The 22,428-nt window shown below is 27.1% G+C and overlaps 1 protein-coding gene across 1 annotated transcript in view; it reads left to right on the plus strand.

Moving 5' to 3' along the window:
* Positions 1 to 22,428, plus strand: part of LOC100204348 (DIS3-like exonuclease 1) — a 55,531-nt gene that overhangs the window by 2,331 nt on the left and 30,772 nt on the right. Inside the window, exons 5-18 of the mRNA XM_065816617.1 lie at positions 27 to 108; positions 265 to 409; positions 883 to 950; positions 1,047 to 1,117; positions 7,036 to 7,092; positions 10,551 to 10,642; positions 10,870 to 11,003; positions 11,089 to 11,168; positions 13,575 to 13,808; positions 13,883 to 13,951; positions 14,163 to 14,261; positions 14,537 to 14,629; positions 19,809 to 19,911; positions 21,881 to 21,978. Of these exons, the coding sequence (XP_065672689.1) occupies positions 27 to 108; positions 265 to 409; positions 883 to 950; positions 1,047 to 1,117; positions 7,036 to 7,092; positions 10,551 to 10,642; positions 10,870 to 11,003; positions 11,089 to 11,168; positions 13,575 to 13,808; positions 13,883 to 13,951; positions 14,163 to 14,261; positions 14,537 to 14,629; positions 19,809 to 19,911; positions 21,881 to 21,978 (1,425 nt within the window). The remainder of the gene's footprint in view (positions 1 to 26; positions 109 to 264; positions 410 to 882; positions 951 to 1,046; positions 1,118 to 7,035; positions 7,093 to 10,550; positions 10,643 to 10,869; positions 11,004 to 11,088; positions 11,169 to 13,574; positions 13,809 to 13,882; positions 13,952 to 14,162; positions 14,262 to 14,536; positions 14,630 to 19,808; positions 19,912 to 21,880; positions 21,979 to 22,428) is intronic.

Below are 22,428 nucleotides of genomic sequence, written 5' to 3' on the forward strand. Positions count from 1 at the left end.
GTAGCAATGTATTTTTTTGTGCACAGAAATATATATAATGCAGCAAAATGGTATCATAATCATTTAAATGGAGCTGTATCTGTTATTATACTTACAGAAAATAAACAGGTTTTTTTTTTTAATTTATATTTTTCAAAATATTAATATTGTCTTGTTATTATTTAATTGTTATTATTCATTACAAATATTTGCTTATTTTTAATAAATACAAAATTGCCAAATCTCAAAACAAAAAAATCAGTTTTGTCATTATAATTGCTTTAGTTTTTAAAGACCTATGGAAGTGAAACACCAGGTGTATTCATAATGACTACAGAAGACTATTTGAAGGGATTTTGGCCTAACTTTACAGAAGCACTTGACCTTTATGAATCTTTGACATCTTTAGTTGGGTCAGAAACAAATATTGGTGAGTTACCATTAGTTAAAGTTTCAATAAATTTTTAATATTTCGTTAAAATACCAAAATATAATTGTTCTTTAATTATATATACTCTTGTATATGTAATTAAAGAATAATAATTTTTTGATAAATAATAATTCATCATTATATTTATTATATGATCCTGAGCCACTTCCTGACATCATTTTCTACATTTATAATTTAGTTATAATTTTCTGCATTTTTTTAATACTATATTCTAAACAACATAAACAAAAATTTTAAATAATAGCCTAAAATCTTTTGTAAACTTATTGTAAATGAATAATCATATCATCTATTTGAAACAGTTGCATGGTCACATTGTTTCAAATTTAATTGTAATTATAGGAAAAGTTTTTCTAATGTAACCAACCTTAGGTTAATAGATTTTTTTTATTAGTTATAAATAATGTATTGCTATAGGTAACAATTTATAACAATGTTATAAACATTTCTAGGTACTGCAATAGTTAAAGATTATTGTGAATATTATCCAAGACATGTTCTTGAAGCTGGCATTAAATCAGTACTGTTTTATGTTTTATTGAGTTTAGTAATAAAGTTTTCTTCTAGTCAAGTATGTAAAAGGTTTGTTAATACAGTTAATTTTTTTTCTATTTAGGGGAGATTTGTCAGCAGTTATTTAAGAGTTAATAAACATAACCCTATTCAAGAAGCTTTTGTATCCTTACTGTAAGTGCTTTTTTTTTGTGTGCATTTTTTAAGGTTTTTAAATTAAGTCGCAATAAACAAAGTTACAATAAACAAAGTTACAAAAACAAAGTCACAGTAAACAAAGTCACAATAAACAAAGTTACAATAAACAAAGTTACAATAAACAAAGTTACAATAAACAAAGTTACAATAAACAAAGTTACAATAAACAAAGTTACAATAAACAAAGTTACAATAAATAAAGTCACAGTAAAAAAGTCACAATAAACAAAGTTGCAATAAGCAAAGGCACAATAAACAAAGTTACAATAAACAATGTTACAGTAAACAAAGTTACAATAAACAATGTGTAAATATTTTTGTGTTTTAGTTTAATATCTATCGGATATTTCAAATGACTTGTCACAATAAAAATTTAGTTAATTTTAATGTCAAGGACATTTTTCAGCAAATTTTTCTGTTGCACTTTAGTAAAAATTTCTTATTTTTGTTCCACACATTTTTACTTTTTTTAAATTTTATCTTTTTTTTAATTTTTTAACAGTCTTATATGCAGATATCTTGAATGCAAATATGTGACATAAAGCACTCTTTTATTTATTTATTTTTTTAAGTTCACCCCCTGTTACACAAATTAAAATATTTCTATTAAAAGCACTGTAATAATTTTTTTTTAGCAAATTAATGAAATGTATAAAATATAGTTGTATACTTCAAATCAATGGTTTATAGACTTAATAGATTTACTTTCATTACATTGTTTTTTTGTTTACATAAAAATATCAATTTTTTTATTTTTTGTTTTACTTTATAAATTAATTAGAAAAATAGAAAATTTAAATTATTATTTTTTTACCTTAAAGCTTTCACAAATGCAAATATACTTCCACAAATACCTGTTGGCATTGACACATCTGATATTTTATCAGAGTATACATTTAACCACTAATTAAACTTGCTTAAAGTTGCTTTGTAGTCATAAACACAGTAACCACATTTACAACAATAATGTTCAAGATTCCATATATATTTAATATTTTTTAGCATAGATATTATATCATAGTTATTATATCATATCTTTTCTAGAAAATGTCATATTATGAAAAACAGGGATAATGTTGAAAAAATCGCCTGTACAATGAGAAAAAAATTTGACTACATACCACAAAAAAAGTGTAACAAAAAAAATGATAATCATGGCTTAACTAGAGCACTCAAAGAAATGATAATTATTGGAAAGTGTTGATTTCTTTTTTAAAATGAAAGATCTAGCACCTGTAAAGCAGACTTAAATCGGCATTTTCTTGATAGAGAAATCTCTTTACTAACTCTAGCTGGCACAAAAAATGCAACTTTGAAGAAAACTCCTATAAATGATAACTTGACTTGAACTTTAATGGAAAAAGTGCAAGAAATCCAACTTGTTGTATTGAAAAGTTAAAGCTGCAAAGTTTGCTTATCTATACTTACTTATTCTTAATTAAGGGAAAGCATTATTAATATTAAATAAAATGATTGTGGTATCAGACCAATATTTGTGTTAAAACATAAAAGTTTATAAAAGGAAAAACCTACCATTTATATAGCTTTATAATAGGAATACCCATCATTTATACTGCTTTATAATAGAAAATACCTACCATATATACAGCTTTGTAATAGGAAATACCTACCATTTATACAGCTTTGTAATAGGAAATAACTACCATTTATACAGCTTTATAATAGGAAATACCTACCATTTATACAGCTTTGTAATAAGAAATACATACCATTTATACAGCTTTAAAAAAGAAACCATTAAGTAGATCAGTAGGTTTAAAGAATTGCAAATCCACTTGATGCTTTTGAATCTGATTAAAGTCACTGTATGTGCAAAGTAATGATTTTTTTTTTTGAAGTTGACAGCTCTATGCAGTTATGGTTAATGGCTGCAGAGTTTACTTGACCAGATTATCTCCAGGTTTGGTGATTTTAATTGGTCTTTTCAGTTGCTAGGTTTAACAGCTCCTGACATTTGAATTTTTGAGGCTATCTGAAGTCTAAAGCATAAATATATATATATATATAATATATATATATATATATATATATGTATATATATATATATATATATACATATATATATATATATATATATATATATATTTTTTTTTTTTTTTTTTTTTTTTTTTTCCAACAACTTTTCTTCCAACAAGGCTGCAAGCAACCACTATTAGAGTTGGAAGTTACTGGAAGAGAAAAGATGAAGATTGTAGAGCAAGATAACGATTGACAGATGACTTAAAAGATTGCAAATTATATGAATCAGGAAAGCAAGATGAAGGAAGCAAATTCCAAAGAACTGATGTTTAAAGGAAAAAACTAGGCGAATAAGAGTTTTTGGATCACTTAAGAATAGTCACAGAAAAAGGATAAGACTTAATTGAATGGCGAGTAACATGAGAATGAATTTCAGTAGATGGCACAAGACACACTAGCTCTTCAGAGCAGTGCCTGGTATAGTATTTGTAGAAAAGAGAAAGAGAAGCAACATTATGGCGATGTGGTAATGGTTGGATGTTGGCTGCAAGAGCAGGTCCAACTATGTTTACAATGCGTTTTTGCACCATCATTGGAAAATCTGCCCCAGATATGGCAACAGTATTCCATACAAGGATGGATTTGACATTTATAGAGATAAAGAATAGAATCCGGAGTAAGAAAGTGGAGAGCATGATAAAGAGATGCAACTTTAGCAGGTGCTAATTTTGCAATGGATTTGATATATGGTTTCCAAGATTGAAAGATTGAAAGCAAGAGTTAATCCTAGAAGATGAAGGGTAGATGACTTGTTGAGTACATCACCATTTATAAATATAGGAAGATCTAAATTATTGCAGTAACAATCGGCTGCAAAAAATTGGGTTTTATCTGAATTAAAGTTCAACAGCCACTGAGAGCTCCATGCGGTAGCAGAAGTGAAATCCTTTTCAAGCTCAAATGCCCCCTCCAAGCAATGAGAGAGTGTTGGCTTCTAATCAAGACAAGAACAAATGGTAATATTATCAGCGAACAATGCCACCTTAGATGTGAGAATATCTGGAAGATTGTTAATGTAAATTAAAAAGAGTATAGGACCAAGGATAAAACCTTGGATAAAACTCCTGAAGTTACAGGATATGAAAAGAGTGCTGTCCATCGTGGACAACTTTTATACTACAATTGGAAAGAAAGAATTCAACAATCTTAATGATGTTACCTGATACACCTTAAGAAGAAAACTTATGGAGAAGACCAGCATACCAAACTTGATCAAAAGCTTTAGATATATATATAGTCAACTCAGCAAATTAAGATCAGTTAATCAGTTCAAATAAAACATCAGAGACAAAAATTGCAAACATATCTTAGGATTTGTATTTTGTAAAGAGAATTCATTAAAAAGAGTCCAAATTTGTCAGTAATTAGATTAGTTCTGTTTGATATACATAATTAAATAAAAATAAAATTTTCATTTTTTGAAACATTAAGTTTATATGCGCTTTGTTTATTGTAAATCCAATAACAAGTTGCAATCAAAACTAATCAAATAGTGACTTTAAGGTCTTTTTTCACAGGTATATATATATATATATATATATATATATATATATATATATATATATATATATATATATATATATATGTATATATATATATATATATATATATGTATATATATTTATTAGGGTGGTGGTAAAAACAACTTATTTTATAAAAAAACTATTATTTAAGATTTTTTTGAAATTATAATTAAAAAAAATAAACCTTTTTCATTTTTAGTTTAAAACGTCATTTTTTTTTTGCAATAAACTATAAAATAACAATTTTTTTTTAAATAATTGTTATTTTTGAAATTTTTATAAAATTTTGCTTCTTTTGAGACCCAACATGACATACTTTTGAAAAACTTTTTTTTTTATAATATTAGGAACATGTTTGATGTATAAGGGCCTTGTGGCACCCGTAAAAATATTTTTTATTCAAAAATTTTTTAAATCCAGTATTATTTTATTATATAAAACACATTTAGGGGTTGTCAGCTGACATTTTTAAAATAAGTTGGTTTTAGCACCATAAGTAGGTATTTAGCATATATTTATATATATTAGTTTTTTTCTTTGCAATAAATAATATTTTTTCTTTGTTAATAATTTTTTTAAAGTAAAAAATCATTATTTGCAAAGTCCCAATTTTGAGAATTAATGAAAAAAACAAACACATTTTAATAATGATAATAAAAAAAGTAAATTTGAAATTTAAAAAAAAAAATTTGAAACAAAATAGACATTCCACAATATGTACATTTACAAAATTTGTTTTTCTTAGTAAAATAAACTTGTTTTGCGTTAATTTATTTTATTGTAGTAGTTTAAAAAAATTAATTAAGTTTAAAAAAGAATTAAGATAATTTTATGACATCAAAATCATGAACAGCTAATGAGCTAAGCCGTTTTTTATTTAAAACAAGGCCTGATATATATATATATATATATATATATATATATATATATATATATATATATATATATATATATAACCCCTAACTGGTTGTCAGAAAGTTTTTCCGTATTTTGTTGACAAAAGTTAAAATGCAAAACCGGAATTTTTTTTTATTACTTGATAGAGAGCCTGCCCCAGTCAATGTAGCAGCACTTCCTTGCAAGTCAGGCTATTAGATAGTCGATGTAGCAACACTCCATTGCGAGTCAGGCTATTTGTCAGTCGATGTAGCAGCACTCCGTTGCAAGCCAGGCTATTTGTCAGTCGATGTAGTAGCACTTTGTTGTGAGATAGGCTATAAGATAGTCAATGTAGTAACGCTCCGTGCATGATTTACAGTAAAAAAAAATTAAAATAAAAACATTTTATTAAAAAAAATTAAAATAAAAACATTTTTTATATTTTTAAAAACATTCAGAATGTTTTTAAAAACATTCTTGTCAATTAAATTTGGTTTTTGCGTTTTTTTAAAAAAACGATTAATTTGTAATTAAATTAATGGTTTTAATTTTCTGACAGCACCAAAATGTTAGACAAAAGTCAAAAGTAATTAAAAGTGACGTATTTGTTGACAAAAGAATCATTTTTTACCTTCCGTACTCCCAAATGCAACAATTTATTGAACTATATATATATATATATATATATATATATATATATATATATATATATATATATATATATATATATATATAACATATATATAACATATATATATATATATAACATATATATATATATGTGATTCGTATATGTATATAAAATCACATATACCAGGAGGAAGAAAAATTCTTTAAAAAATTTTAAGAAATTAAACACTTTTCATGGAGGTTTTCAAGCAGCTTCTTTCAAGCAGTTTCTTTCAAGCAAGAAAATCTTTTAGAATTTTATTAGTTATGTTATAAATAGCTGCTTTAACACAACATAAAAGATTTAGAACTAGTTGCAACTTTTAGTCGACATACTATTTTCATCATATTTAAAAAGCTAATAAATTCTTATGTTGCACTATTTATTTTTATCCCTTCTTTATATCTTTTAAATTGGCTAAATTTGTTAAAAAATTTTAAAAATTTTTAAAAATTTTTTAGTGGCTTCAATCTTAGTTTATGGGTGTTTGAATAGGGTGGGTAAGGGATGTTTGAATAGGGTGGATAAGAGATGTTTGAATAGGGTGGATAAGGAATGTTTGAATAGGGTGGGTAAGGGATGTTTGAATAGGTTATGTAAGGGGTGTTTGAATAAGGTGGGTAAGGGGTGTTTGAATAGGGTGGGTGGGTCTAATATGAATTAAATTTTTTTTAAACCTTTAGTTCAAAATTGATTACTGGTAATGTTAAAAGTTACATAAATTTCACAATTTTAAAATATGTAATATGATAATACAAATTATGTTTTTTGTGTATTTTTAGAGATTCAAAGGAAAATTCACAAAGTAGTGATATCCTAATTCCTGGCACAGCTCTAAGGTGATTTGATTGTTATAGATTTTTTTTTGTATTTGAATTCATGCATATAACAATATATAACACTTTGTATAATTTTTGTTCCTGGCTTCTAAGTGTGATATTTCAATTGCATATATCTAAAGTATGTGAAAAAATGACCTCTTATTCTTATAATTAAGCACAAACTTTGCTTACACGACAACATCATGAAGAAAACTAGTTTTTTTGTGAAAATAGAACAATTTTTTTTCATTTTTGTCATTATGATCAGGTAAAACCAAAAATTGCACAAAGAATAGACAAACACATTCGGAAACCACTCAATAGCGTTCAGAAATGTTTTCTAGATTTACAATTGTACTGCGAATCACACTCTCAAAGTAGCCCATAAATATAGTCCCCCATCATGTTTTCATTATACTATCCTTGGTAACGATGTTCAAAGTGCTTTCATCAAATATCTTGATGAAATCGCTTGCTCGTTGAAGAAAGCACCCATATTCTCCTTGAATTTGTTGAGATGCAAATCAAGGGTATGGACTTTCGCAGACATTCTGCATCCAATTTTGGCATAAATCTTTATTAGAGTCTGCACTAACTTCACATAATTTTCAGCTTTGTGATTGCCAAAACATTTACTTAAAAGTATGGCTACATATTTGGCAACAATTAATAAAAAGTAGCTGAGAGATTATGTTTAATTTAGATGAAAACTAAAAAAATGACAAAATATTGGGAAGCTCTTCCTAAAAGTAAGCAACCAAAATGCAAGAGTTGTAATATAATCTTAGAACAAACTAAGGATAAACTAACTCTCACTTTATTGAACTTTTTTGGTTATATTACTTGTTAGTTGCAGAATATCAGACAATAAATCCATTTCTCTTTGAAGATATTTTTTCAATTGCTAAAAACTTAATAAGTTTATTAATCAAACAAGATGTTTTGAGCAGCATTGTTAATGGGAGGCATGGGGGTGGGAATGGAACCAATGGGAGGCAACTTTGACAATTTTATCTCACTAAAAAGAATTTTCTATTATTAAAATCAATGATAATAAATCAATAATAAAATTAAAATCAATGATTTGCTGTAGAATGTAACATTATGGATTTGAGGAGTAAGGATGTGTAATCTTAAGATATGATCAATAGATCTATGAATGATTGTCGGCTTATATTTATTTTAACTCTTAAAAAAAATTTGAAACAAATTTAAATTGATCTTCTTTTCTGGAAGCTTGCATCAGTTCAAATTTAATTCTAAAAAAAAACACAAGAAAAATCTAATTTTTTCCTGCTTGTTTATCTTTTTAATGAATTTTATGAATGCAATCTTGCTTTTCACACAAATTTCAAAGATTTTACGCTGGAATTTATTTAAACTTATTTTGTTTTGAAACCATCAAAATTGGTATAAAATACAAGGTTTTGTGGAAAGTCTTGATACTCTTTTTTTTATCTGTTCACGGTCAAGAAATTACTGAGAGGAGCTTCAGTATAAACAGTAATATGCTTAGTGAAAATATGAAAGAAAAGTCATTTATCAAACTAATAAAGATTCCATGATATCAAACAAATTGAAGATTCTTCAAGTAAAATCAGCAGTGAAATGATAGAAGCTGTGTAACACTTCGTTGAAATATAAAAACTAACTAGAGGAAAGTAGAAAGATGTAAAGAAAAGAAAAAGAAAACATGTTATAATTCTTTCTAAAATCAAGAAATATTAGGATGAGCAGAAAAAGATTTGAATGAATTATTTATTATGGCATATTTTTATTATTGGCTTTCTAGTTATTTAAGATGCATTAAATTTTAATTATTCTTTCGAGCTTTTAGATTTTTTCTATGTCTAGTATTAGTATAGGTATTTATTTCATTTTGCTAATTTCAGCTGTTTTTTAAAAATGGTATGTCATTGTACAAAATATTTGATTATTTATTTTTATTATCTAACAAATTTTTTTCCGGATTTTCCTTATATATGGAAATAAGAGGATCTTTTTTTTTTTGGAGAGCAAAAGTATCATGCCTCATGCCTGGAGGTTAATGACGAAGTTTTAATGCCAAGTTTTGAGAATGAATGATATAAATATTAGGGAGAAATAAGCAGAATTTAATTTTAAAAATTAAGGAGAATCAAGGAATTTTATTCCCGAATTAAAGTGGCAACCCTGTTTAAAATTGCTTGGATTGTAGCAAACTTTATCTGTAAACAGAACTGGGTTGTCATGAATGTAATGATTTAAAAAAAAAATTTCTAATCTGTATACATTTTTATAATCTGTAATATATATGTATGTATATATATATATACACACACACACACACATGCACGCACGCACACACATATACACACACATATATATTATAAATATATATATATATATATATATATATATATATATATATATATATATATATATATATATATATATATACACACACACACATACATATATATATACATTTATGCCCAAAAATATCCAACCACCCAATATTTATAGCAAAAATCTGTTGTTGTTTTTTATTTTATTGAGTATGCATTTTATTGTTTTAATTCAAAATACATAATGAACATAAAAGAATCTCACAAAAAGTTACAGTAAGAAGTCACACACAAAACCTGTTTTAATACTTTAGAATATTAATTGTATTCTATTGGAGCTATGCATTAATAAAAGCACAAAATTTTGGTCTCATAGCAAATTGTCTGTTGCCCATAAAAATGTCAAACTTTTTAATTTGAAACCAATCAAGTATGCTATTATTTCTTACTATATAAGGTTTTCTTTCTCTTCATTTTTACAGCAAAAAGCATAATACCAATTTTCTTTTGTATTTTGCAATGCAGAATACAATATTTCTATTTTTTTTTTGATTTTTTTTTAGTTTTCATGTTTAACATCCGTACGGTTGTTAAACATAAAAACTAAAAAAAAGAATAACATGAAAAGAATAACATAATGAAAGTTTCTGTACATAAGTTGTTCCATAATGTTATATTTAACTAAGAAATATGGAATTATGGAAACATTTTAATGGTTGTTATTTTTCTACATTTTAATGGTTGTTTGGCTGTATAATTAATCATCCTAATTACAAACAAACAAAAAATTAAATACAACTTTTGCTAAAACATACAACTTTGGTCTTATAACTTAAGCTGAATTTCTTAATTACGTTAAGACATTCAACTTAAGTTATAAGACCAAAAGCTGTTTGTTTTAGCAAAAGTTGCATTTCTTTTTTATTTGTTTGTTTGTTTTGTATTTTAATCAGTAATGCACAGGTAAAAAAAAGAGTATGCAAGTAAATGCTTGACAAAAAGTCAGCAAGTTAAAAAAAAAGTTTTGAGCTGACCATTAAAATTTCTGGCTTTTTTTAGCCATTAAAATGGCTTTTTTTATTTATTCTTATCAGAAGGTCTTTCAAAAAAGTGTTTTTGGTAATTTTTTTATTTTTAATCTTTTTTTAGAAATAGAGCAGTTGATGGTGATTTGGTTGTTGTTGAATTGTTGCCAAGAGAAAAGTGGCAGGCAAAAGTGACTTCAATTACTTTGAATGAAGGTTTTAGTTTTTTTTTATTTGATATTTAATTTTAAATTTCAAATTTTATTTTAATTAAACTTGTAATTTTATTTAAATAAAAAGTTTTACATTTGAATATAAATATAAAGGTTTTTATATAAATATAATCTTATTTATATATTTAAGATTTATCTTAAATATCTAATAATAAATAATTCTATTATAATAGAAGTTTTATTTTTACTAATGTGCATTGCTTATTTTAGACAAGACTATTTTAGAAAAAGAATCAAAAACAATGGTAACAGGTTGTGTTGTTGGTATCCTTCAACGAAATTTCAGAGACTATGTAGTCTCTATTCCAGAAAGTGATATTTTATCTAGTTTTACTGGTGGAAGGGTGTGTTTTTTTTTCTTTTTCAGTTAACTTGATTCTCATATTGTTGATGCTGTTGTCAATCTTTGTTGTTGCAATAATTTTCTAGCTGCTAACTGTACCATGGGACATTAGAATTCCCAAGATTCGCATTTGTACCCATCAAGTTAACAAATTAAAAGATAAGAGGTTTGTAGATAAACTAATATTATTTATGTTTTAGAAAAGTGTTCAAAAAATATTTATATAAATATTTCTATTTAAATGTGAAGGTTTAAATATTTAAATTTTATTTTACTCTGTTTTTATTTGTTGTTATTTCACTCTATTTTTATTATTTATCATTTTTTTTTTATTGTTATTTGGTAATATATTTTTTAATCATTATTTGTTAAGACTTACTTTTTATTTATTTACTACTGTTTTGTATATATCTCTTTTTCCTAAAAAAAAATCATGGTTATTCTGTTTTGTTTTTGTTTTGTTTTGTTTTTTAATATATTCACTTTTACTTTTATATTTACTTATTTATCATCATCATATCACTAATATATTTTTTAGATACTATATATTCAATTATATACTACATTTAATCATATATTATATTCTCTATAGTATACTTAATTCAATTAAGCAAATCAGTATATCTTTTTTAAATGAGCTGCATACATTTATTAAAATGTTTTCAATGTTTTACTGATAGTTTTAGAAAAAGCTCAGTGACCAGTTGTTGTCAGTGGTGTACCTTCAGGTTTTTTTCCGGTTGTTCTGTGGGCAACTAAAACAGTTTTTATTTCTCATTTCATAGATTCTCATAGAGTCGTCCGCTATGATAATCAGTAGTACGGTGTAAAAAAAATTTTTTGTTTTTTTTCTCCAGTGAAAATACTAAAGAAAAAAAATTTAAACTTTTGACTACTAAAATATGTTTAATAAGAAACAGTTTATTTAAAAGTGAGTTAATTTATTAATTAAATTAATTAAATATGTGTTGTCATTTTTGTCAATAGGCCGGATGAATAAAAAATTGCAATTGCTTTTACTTAGTAATTGGTTAGCTTTATGTGAATTAAAACTTCAACAATTATGCTCAAACTTTTATTTTCGTAAAGCTGAACAACTCAGAATTTGGAGTAAACTGCTTAGCTTTACGTGAATAAAAATTTGAGTTAGCTAAAAAAATTTATACACATAAAGCTGAACTATTACTCCAAAAACGCTGAGTAAAAACAATTGCTTTTTTTATATTCACCCAGCCTGATCTGTATTGTTTCATTTCTTTTTGTTAATCTTAACTAAAGTTTCATTATGTGAAGCAAAAAAGCTGAAAGATAAAAATGCAAAGAAATGTTTTATATATAGAAAAATATTCTCTCTCAATCTTTAATTGAATTGAATTTAGTTGAATGTTTAAAACATGTTTTCAATGTTTTAAACATTTTTTATTATACTAAGACAAGTGGAAATTCTTTTTTTTTAGAAAAAAAGAATTTCCGCTTGGATTGTTAATTGCGTTCTAATAATGAAAATTCTAGTAATTTCACATGCCTCTTGACGATGTTTTTAATTTTGTTAATTTTGTTTGTAAAAGTTAAAATAAAAATTTATTTTACTAATAAAAAAAAAAGAGATTCAGTGTTATTAATGATTAAACTGTCCATTCAAGTGATTCAAAATGTGACTATAAGGTTTGAAAAATGATACAATAGCATTTGGAAATGAAAGAAAATGTAATTTTAAAACTCATTTTAAATTGAGAAGAAACATGCTTTAAAATGCGTCAACAATGTTTAAAAAAACAGTACAGTTGCACTTGGAAATATTAGATTGCATGTCGGCTTCTTTTTATAAAGTTTCTAGAAATAACGCATGTACTCAATGTTCAACTACTTTAAATGCTTTTTAAAGTTTTCTTTTAAATAATTCCAAGGAATAAAATCATCATAGATCAAAATATGATTTTATTAATAAACACAGTTTTGTAAGTAACAAACTGTCTGTTTGTCCTGCGGGGCATTTGGCGTACTGACAGGCGTTTTTTTTTTTAACTTCAGTTGCCCTTGGAGAAAACGAGTTGTCCCATGCTACCGGATGACTATGAGGGTTTTTATAGTAATTTATTTTCTCATGTTGCATTTTATTCTTATTGATGTAATTAAAGAAATCCTTCGCTGTTACTTTTTTAAAGATTTTCAAAACTACTGATGCTAGGATTGTGACTGTAATGACAAAGAGCCCATGTTTGTCATCAACTCTTGGTAAAAATGACATTTTCGTTAAAGTAATGTCAGTGTAATAACAGTACTTTAATGAAAATGCAGGATTCAACAGCAGGTATTGCATTGCCAAATGTAAAGTTATTAATACTACTTTCACTCTCAGAATCTTTCCCAACCTTTTGTAGCAACTTTGTTTGCCAAAGTTCAGGTTTTTGAGCTAAAAGACTGTTATAAATTGGCAAAAGAAATGTTTAAAAAAATGTTTTAAAAATTTTAAAGTGAAAAGAGCTCCATATTTCTATGCTAAATATATTTAACATTGTATGAACTTGTAGATAATTTCTTGAAGTAACTTGTGAATTTCTCATTTTTTTAGGTTTGTTGTGAGAATAGATAGTTGGGATGTAAGTTCTCTTTATCCGAATGGTCATTTTGTAAAAGTTTTAGGAAACATTGGTGATGTTGAGGCTGAGATAGCCACCATCCTTGTTGAACATGGATTTTTATTAGCACCTTTTAGTGATCAAATTATGAAGGAAATGCCTAATAATACTAATGATGATCCCTGGAAAATTACAGAACATGAGCTCTTGATTCGAAGAGATCTACGGTAATAAAAAAACATTTTAATTAAAAAATAAAAACATGAATTAAAATATAAGTAATAACTTTGTTTATTGACAGGGATTCTCACCTAGTGTTTAGTATTGATCCGAAAGATTGTGAAGATGTTGATGATACTCTCTCTGTTAGGTGAGTGCTTTATTCTTGATGATGATGATGATGATGATGATGATGATGATGATGATGATGATGATGATGATGATGATGATGATGATGATGATGATGATGATGATGATGATGATGATGATGATGATGATGATGATGATGATAATGATGATGATGATGATGATGATGATGATGATGATGATGATGATGATGATGATGAATGATTATTTGATAGGGTGCTAGATAGCGAAATAATTGAGCTGGGTGTTCACATTGCAGATGTATCTCATTTTGTTAAAGCAAGCAGTTTCACTGACATTGAGGCTCAATCAAGGTAATAAACTATATGATATTTATACTATAGCATATATAGATATGCATTTGCCGACTTTTTTTGTTGACTTAAATCAGTTTAGTTTTTTTTAAAAAAAAGAAGAAAAAAACAAAAAATAATAAATAAAAACTTATCTCTCAACTCGGTTGATGTAAAACCAGTACATATGTGCTAATTATGTATGTTTAGGTAAAGGTCATCGTCTAACAAATGTAGTTTTTTTTTTTTTTTATATTTTAATTTTCAGTTTCTAATTGTTAAATTTTTGTACTCAGATCAACTACTGTGTATTTAGCTGATAGGCGTTATGACATGTTACCTTCAATACTTAGTGCTGATTTGTGCTCTCTAATCAGTGGAGTTGATAGGTATGTTTTTTTATTGTAGGTATATTTTTATTTTACGCAAAACGCAAAACTTTTCTTATTAAATGGTTTTTAAATTTATGCATTTAAATGTATTAGTAAATCTATTTACATATATTTATATATATATATATATATATATATATATATATATATATATATATATATATATATATATTTATATATATATATATATATATATATATATATATATATATATATATATATATATATATATATATATATATATATTCTGATGAGTCTTTATTGATGAAACACAGTGTTAAATGAGATAAATTTTTGTTAAGTGATTTTCTACTAACTTATAATTGCTCTGTTCTGTTAAGAACATTGAGCACTCTATTTGTAGAAAACATTTTAAAATTGTAAATATATATATACATATATATATATATATTTATATATTTATATATATATATATATATATATATATATATATATATATATATATATATATATATATATATATATATATATATATATATATATATATATATATATATATATATATATGTTACTAGTTATGTAAAACTATGAAGAAAAAATTATTGTTACAAGCTTGTGTATCTAATCTTCAGGTTTGCGCTTGCTTAATAGAAATTTATTTATGAGACAACATTTGATGACAAACAAATTAAACCTTTTTTTGTTGTGTTGTTATAAGCAGATGCTTCTTTTAGGATAGGCCAAGTTAACTTTTGAATAGCTTTACGTAACTGGTTCCATATGTATATAATTATTTAAACTGTCAGGTCAAGTTATCCTGCTACTGGTAACATGTAACCCAGTACAATCTGCTTCATGTCCTGCTGCCTTGTAGGATATGCCTTTTTAGACAAAGGCTAGGAGATCCAACTCTGACTCAAAATACCTCCTGCCTTAGGGCTCTTGGTTGAGTAAAGGCTAGAGATGGTGTCTCAATAAAAATACTCATCTTGGGCAGCCGTTAAATGCATCCGACTACTGTCTTGTAGAAGGCCTCCTAGGCAAAGACTTAAGGGGGAAACAGATTCTATCTGTTGACCAGCCTCACAACCCTTCTTCATCTATTAGGCTGGTGCAGATGTATTTTAATTACATTGTTTGCAGTTTAGGATGTTGAATGCTGGATCTTCTTGACTCAATGCATGGGTTTTGCTTGTGTCACTGTTTTTATGATTAAGCAACTCATTCTATTATCTCCTAATAAGAGTAAAGCTCTAAAACTCAGTTTTATGGTTCTGAGGCTGGCTGGTAGTCAGGTTTCCCGAACTCTGTGGTAGCTCTCAGAGAAGCTGATTCCATCAACAGCTGAAAAATATCAAAGTATTAACAGTGCCATGTTGCGCATGGATGGTGTCCCTGTTTGTACTTTTGGTGTGCATTGCCAAGGCCACATTTGGAGCCCTTTCTTTTGGCTTAGTGTTTATTAATAGTAATGTGGCAATTGCTTGGGCTATTAAACAGTGTTCTGAGTACTATCTATGCTTTGAGTTAAGTTCTTCAACAAATTTAAAAATGAATGAAGTACCAAATACTATAAAACACAAAAAACCATCATCATCACCAAGTTCTCTAAACCTATCATTCACTAATATTCGTGGTCTTCAAAGCAACTTTTCTCCTATTGAGTTTTATCTCTTGCAAAGTTCACCAGACCTAATTGCTCTTTGTGAGACTAATCTGAGTTCAGCTGTCTCATCTTGTGATCTTAGTGTTGATAGCTATCTTCCTTTAATTCGTAAAGACCCCAATAGTCACATGCTTGGCCTGGGTATTTACATTTGTAAGAACTCACCCATTTGTTGTGAAACTAGGTTTGAATCCACAGATTATTCTTTCATGTGCTTTCGTTTTTGCTTTCATGTGCTTTCGTTTCATGTGCGTTCCACTTCACTGTATCGCCTTTCTCTTTGTTCTATATCGCTCTCCTTCATCTCAAGACTGCACTCTTTTTGATGTTATTTCTGATCATATTGACCAAGCCCCCTCTCTTTATCCATCAGCCTATATTGTTGTTGTTGGTGACTTTAATGCTCACCACACTGAATCGCTTGGCTCTAGTGTCAGTGACTCTGCAGGCATTAAAGCCCACAACTTTTGCCTTTCTCAATCCCAAACTCAAATAGTCAACTTTCTAACTCACTTTCCAGACAACCCGAATCATTTACCTTCTCTAATCGACTTATGTCTTGTTTTTGATCCTAGTCAGTGCTCAGTTTCTCCACATTCACCCTTAAGTGCTTCTGATTATGGTTTGATCTCTCTAAAACTAATATCTCATTCTTTTTCCTCACCTGAATCCCCCTATTATTGTACCTCTTACAACTACCTTAAAGCTGACTTTCTTTGTGATTTTCTTCATGATGGCCCTTGATTAGAAATCTTTCGTCTTCCTGTCGACAAATGTACTTCTTACATAACTTCATGGATTTGCGCTGGCATGGAATCTTTTGTTCCCTCTCAACGATTCCAGGTCAAGCCTCACTCTCCTCCATGGTTTTCCTCACATTGTGCTGCTGTGATTGCCAATCGAAACCGTTACTTCCATATCTATCAGCAAAACAATTCTCCAGAAAGCAGGCGTCTGTTTACTACTGGTAGAAACCATTGTAAAAAAGTTTTGTCTAACGCCAAAGCCTGCTATTCTCAGGTCATGAAATCTTATATTTCATCACAAAAATTAGGCTCTTGTGACTTCTGGAGAATCTTTATAAGTATTAATAATAAGAGCAAGTCTTTAATTCCACCTCTCTTGTATGGTTCAGACTTTGTCACCTTACCTAAAGACAAAGCTTAATTGTTTGCTAAGAACTTTTCATCAATATCATCTCTTGATTCCACTAGTTGCGTTCTACCTGATAATGCCAGCAAACAGGCTGATCCATCGCTTGACATTTGTATCACTCCAGCTTCTGTATCTAAAGTGATTTCCTTCCTAGACTCTTCTACAGCTTGTGGCCCGGACAACATATCTGTTATTGTCTTGCAGAAGTGTTCTCCAGAGCTGTCGTCTATACTTTCAAAACTATTTAACAAATGCTTATCAGAGTCTTGTTTTTCAGCCTGCTGGAAAGTGGCATGTGTTATCCATATCTTCAAAAATTCTGGAGAGCAATCTGATAGGTCTAACTACCGTCCCATTAGTCTTCTTCCTATTATAAGCAAAGTTTTTGAATCTTTAATTAACAAACACTTAATTTCTTATCTTGAATCTAATAACTTACTTTCTGACCATCAATATGGATTTCGATCTTCTCATTCTACAGCTGATTTACTAATAGTAATAAACGATAGATTTTATTGTGCATTAAATAATGGTGGAGAAGTTAAGGCCATTGCTCTTGACATTTCAAAAACTTTTGATAAAGTTTGGCATACTGGTCTTCTCCATAAGCTTTCTTCTTATGATATATCTGGCAACATCTTTAAGATTATTGAATCCTTCCTTTCCAATTGTAGTATAAAAGTTGCTCTCGATGGACAGCACTCTTCTTTTTATTCTGTAACTTTAGGGGTTCCTCAAGGTTCTATCTTTGGCCCTATACTCTTTTTAATTTTCATTAACGATCTTCCAGATATTCTCACATCTAAGGTGGCATTGTTTGCTGATGATGCTACCATTTATTCTTGTCGTGATAAGAAGCCAACAGTCTCTGATTGCTTGGAGGGGGCATTTGAGTTTGAAAGTGATCTCACTTCTGCTACAGCATGGGGCTCACAGTGGCTGGTGAACTTCAATACAGATAAAACTCAATTTTTTTCAGCCAATCGTTATTGCAATAATTTAGATTTCCTATATTTACGAACAGTAATTTACTCAACAAATTATCCACTCTTCATCTTCTAGGATTAACTCTTACTTCTGATCTTTCTTGGAAACCATATATCAAGTCTGTTGCAAAAGTAGCATCTGCTAAGGTTGCATCTCTTTATCGAGCTCGACACTTTCTTACTTCGGTTTTTATTCTCTATCTCCATAAATCTCAAATCCGGCTTGTATTGAATACTGTTGCCATATCTGGGGCGAATTTTCTATTGATGCCCTTTCTCTTTTAGACAAGGTGCAAAAAAGCATTGTAAACATAGTTCGACCTGCTCTTGCAGCCAACCTCCAATTATTATCACATCGTTGTAATGTTGCTTCTCTTTTTCTTTTCTACAAATACTACAATGGGTACTGCTCTAAAGAGCTAGTGTCTCTTGTGCCATCTACTAAAATTCATTCTTGTGTTACTCGTCATTCAATTAAGTCTTATTCTTTTTCTGTGACTGTTCCTAAGTGCTCCAAAAGCTCTTATTTATCTAGTTTTTTTCCTCGAAGATCAGTTCTTTGGAATTTGCTTCCTTCATCTTGCTTTCCTGATTCATATAATTTGCAACCCTTTAAGTTGTCTGTCAATCGTTATCTTGCTCTACAATTTTCATCTTTTCTCTTCCAGTAACTTCCGACTTTAATTAGTGGTTGCTTGCAGCCTTTTATGGAAGCAAAGATGTTTAAAAAAAAAAGAAAATTATATTTGTATTTCACCCGATGATTGCAATAGCGCAACACTTAAAATTATGAAAATCATGTAGTTTTATTTTTTATTTTATATATATATATATATATATATATATATATAAATATATATATATATATATATCAGCCCTCAGAATAAGGAAAATTGAGGTCAGCATTAATTTGGCATCAGGTCAGAAAAAAAATTTGATTCACAGGTTTTACCATAAAACATAGAAACAAGGTTGCTAATATTTTGTCAACCTTGAACACTTCTCGATTGGCAATTAGGTCTGCATTTCCAAATGCCGACCCTAATTCTGAGGGCTAATATATACATATATTTATATTTATATATTAGGATTAAAATTAGGGTTTTGTTTTGTGCTAAGTTTTTTATTATCATTGTTACTAACAATTGTTTTTTAATTTTTTCTGGAATCCTCTATGGTTATAAATTTCTTTTAAAATCCCTTACTTCAATTAAGCTCCAAATTTGAAATCCATGTTTTGGTTATCAACTTTATTGTTTTTGCATTATATAAAAACTTTTAATTATGTTTGTATAGTATAAATTTAAAGCCATATTTAATATATTTGAAATGTTTGTAGTTGTAAAATATTTGGTGTTTTAGCATTTTATTATTGTGCATAAATATATTAGCATTATGTAAATTCTAGATATGCTGTGAGTGTGATTTGGAAATTAAACAAATGTTTTGAAGTTATTGATGTATGGTATGGAAGAAGCATTATTAGATCAAAGTATAAACTTTACTATGAAGTAAGTTTTAATGTAGTTCACACAAGTTCTGCTCAAATAGTAAAAACTATTTTAATTTTAACTATGGATTAAAAATATCTAACCATCCACAGAAATAATAACTTTTAAAAATGACCTTATTGTTCTGGAAAAAAAACTTTAACTTTCAAAAAGTTTGCAGCAGTTTTCAAAATAAACTAAAACAAGATACTACCAATATTTACAAATCTAATCTTTCTTATGCTTATTCCAATAAAACATCTAAAAAATTATTACAACCTCTTATTAAAAAATGAAAATTTTTAGCAGCATGGTGTTTTCAACTAAAATTATATGAAAAGGAGAACTTTTTTCTCGCATCCACTGGTCTTAGCTCACTGCAGTGCGCAATTTTTTTAATTAACGTTGACGTTTGCGTCTTTATTTATTGACAAACATCTATATTAAGAGGTATATGTCAAAAAAGGCAGTTTTGTTTTTAAATAATTTTTTTTATTCAAATAATTTTTTATTAAAGCATAAGGTTGTTTTATTTTCAAATAACTTTAATTCTAGTTAATAAGTTATTAGATATATCAAAGGTGTCTATTGAATTTCACCAATTTTTTATTATTTCGATACAATTTTTCATGCATTTGTGCATTTCATTCATGCATTGGTGCGTGAAAAATTGTTTTGAAATAATAAAAACAAAGTGTGCGGCATATTATTGATAACTAATGTACATTAACCTTATGACTGTAACTATTATCCATTAAAACAAAATAGTGAATTTTTCTCAATTTAGTTCCTTAAATTTATTTTCTTATAAAAAAAAATGTATAAACGTGAAGAAATTAAAAAGGGAACTAAAATTAAATAAAAGTCATTTTGATATTTCTTTTTTTAAACTTTTAAAAATAATAATATATTAAGTATTTAATAAGTTATTTTATTAAGTTATTGTTAAATACTTAATATGATATTATATTTATATTATTAAAAATTTAATAATAAAAGTATTGTATAATTAGTATCGTTAAACGCACAATAAAAATAAAAACAATAACAAACAATAATAAATAAAAATAATAAAAAAACAATAATAAACAATAGTTATATATATTCTATTAGATTATATATATTTTAGCAAAACTTTAAAATCTTTTTAAAACATTTAAATGTATTTTTAGTATGCAAACAAACATTACTTTAATGATAATGAGAAAATTTAAAAAAAAGCACGCTTTTAAATAAAACAAAAATGTTTTAACATGATCTCTTTTAAAGTAATTGCAAATGCATTCATTTTGCGAAGTAATTGCATTTTCAAAACTAAAGTTTTGCGTACTTTTGTAAATGTGTGTAAAAACCATGCTTAAACATAATTACTTGCGTACTTAGTTATTTAACTTAAAAGTAACACTATTGAATGTTTCAGCATGGATTCTTTTAAAGTCTTTGAAAAATGTTTTAAATTTTAGTAACTTATTGTTTTTTATTATAAATATGTGATTTTTATAATAAATGAAAAACTATTAATTGCATAATTATTTGTAAAAAAATTGCTGAAGTAATGCGTTCATTTTTAAAAATTTTAAGTAAGGAAACGTTTTTTTTTTTTTTGCATAAATAAATGTGACGTTTGTTTTTTTAACAAACGTTAGCATGTTTGTTGATTTGTTGCACCCTGCACCGGTGTATCAATATAAGGATTGATCATTTTCATGTCATGGACGCACTCCATATAAGAGTGTCCTCTGATAGGAAAAGATCGACTATGCAGTGAAGATTGTAGCACAATCCAATTTTTTATTATGTCATGAAATGAATCACAAATAAATTAAAACTTTAATATTAATATACATAATATTATACTTTTTATAAATAATATCATATAACATAAATATATTATGTTTTAGACAATACTGTAAGAATATACGGTTTCGTAATTGGCAAATATAAATATATAAAGTTGCATGTAATTATAACATTCAAATTCTTTTTTCAGGCTGCCCAAACAATTATTGATGATCAGCTCCTCTTAGAAGAACTTCCTAATATTATTCCAGAGTTTAAAAATATTGATTCTGTAAAATTAAAAAATTGGTTAGTTTTAACTTTTTTCTTTTTGATTTGCAATTTACAATATCAAAATGTGTATATATATATATATATATATATATATATATATATATATATATATATATATATATATATATATATATATATATATATATATATATATAACCCCCCTCAATTTGTTCCATATCAGGAAGTTAGCTACCTTAAACATCAAAAAATGCTGGATATATTACTGCCTAAGTTCAATCCACAAGAAATGTAGTTCTTTAAATAGTAATGATTTTAGTTTATTAAAAAACTCTTCCATAAATTATTGGCTTTGTATAACATGCTGCAACAGTATTTTTCCTTTTAGTTCTATATTGGATAATGAACTACTTCTTCATAATGATCTGCCAAATAACCCTCTTTCCTTGCTCCCGAGAATCTGATTATAATCAACTTAATAATTACTTTACTTATAGCTAAATAACA

Source organism: Hydra vulgaris, chromosome 13 (genome assembly GCF_038396675.1).
Source record: "Hydra vulgaris chromosome 13, alternate assembly HydraT2T_AEP".
Classification (NCBI taxonomy): Eukaryota; Metazoa; Cnidaria; class Hydrozoa; order Anthoathecata; family Hydridae; genus Hydra; species Hydra vulgaris.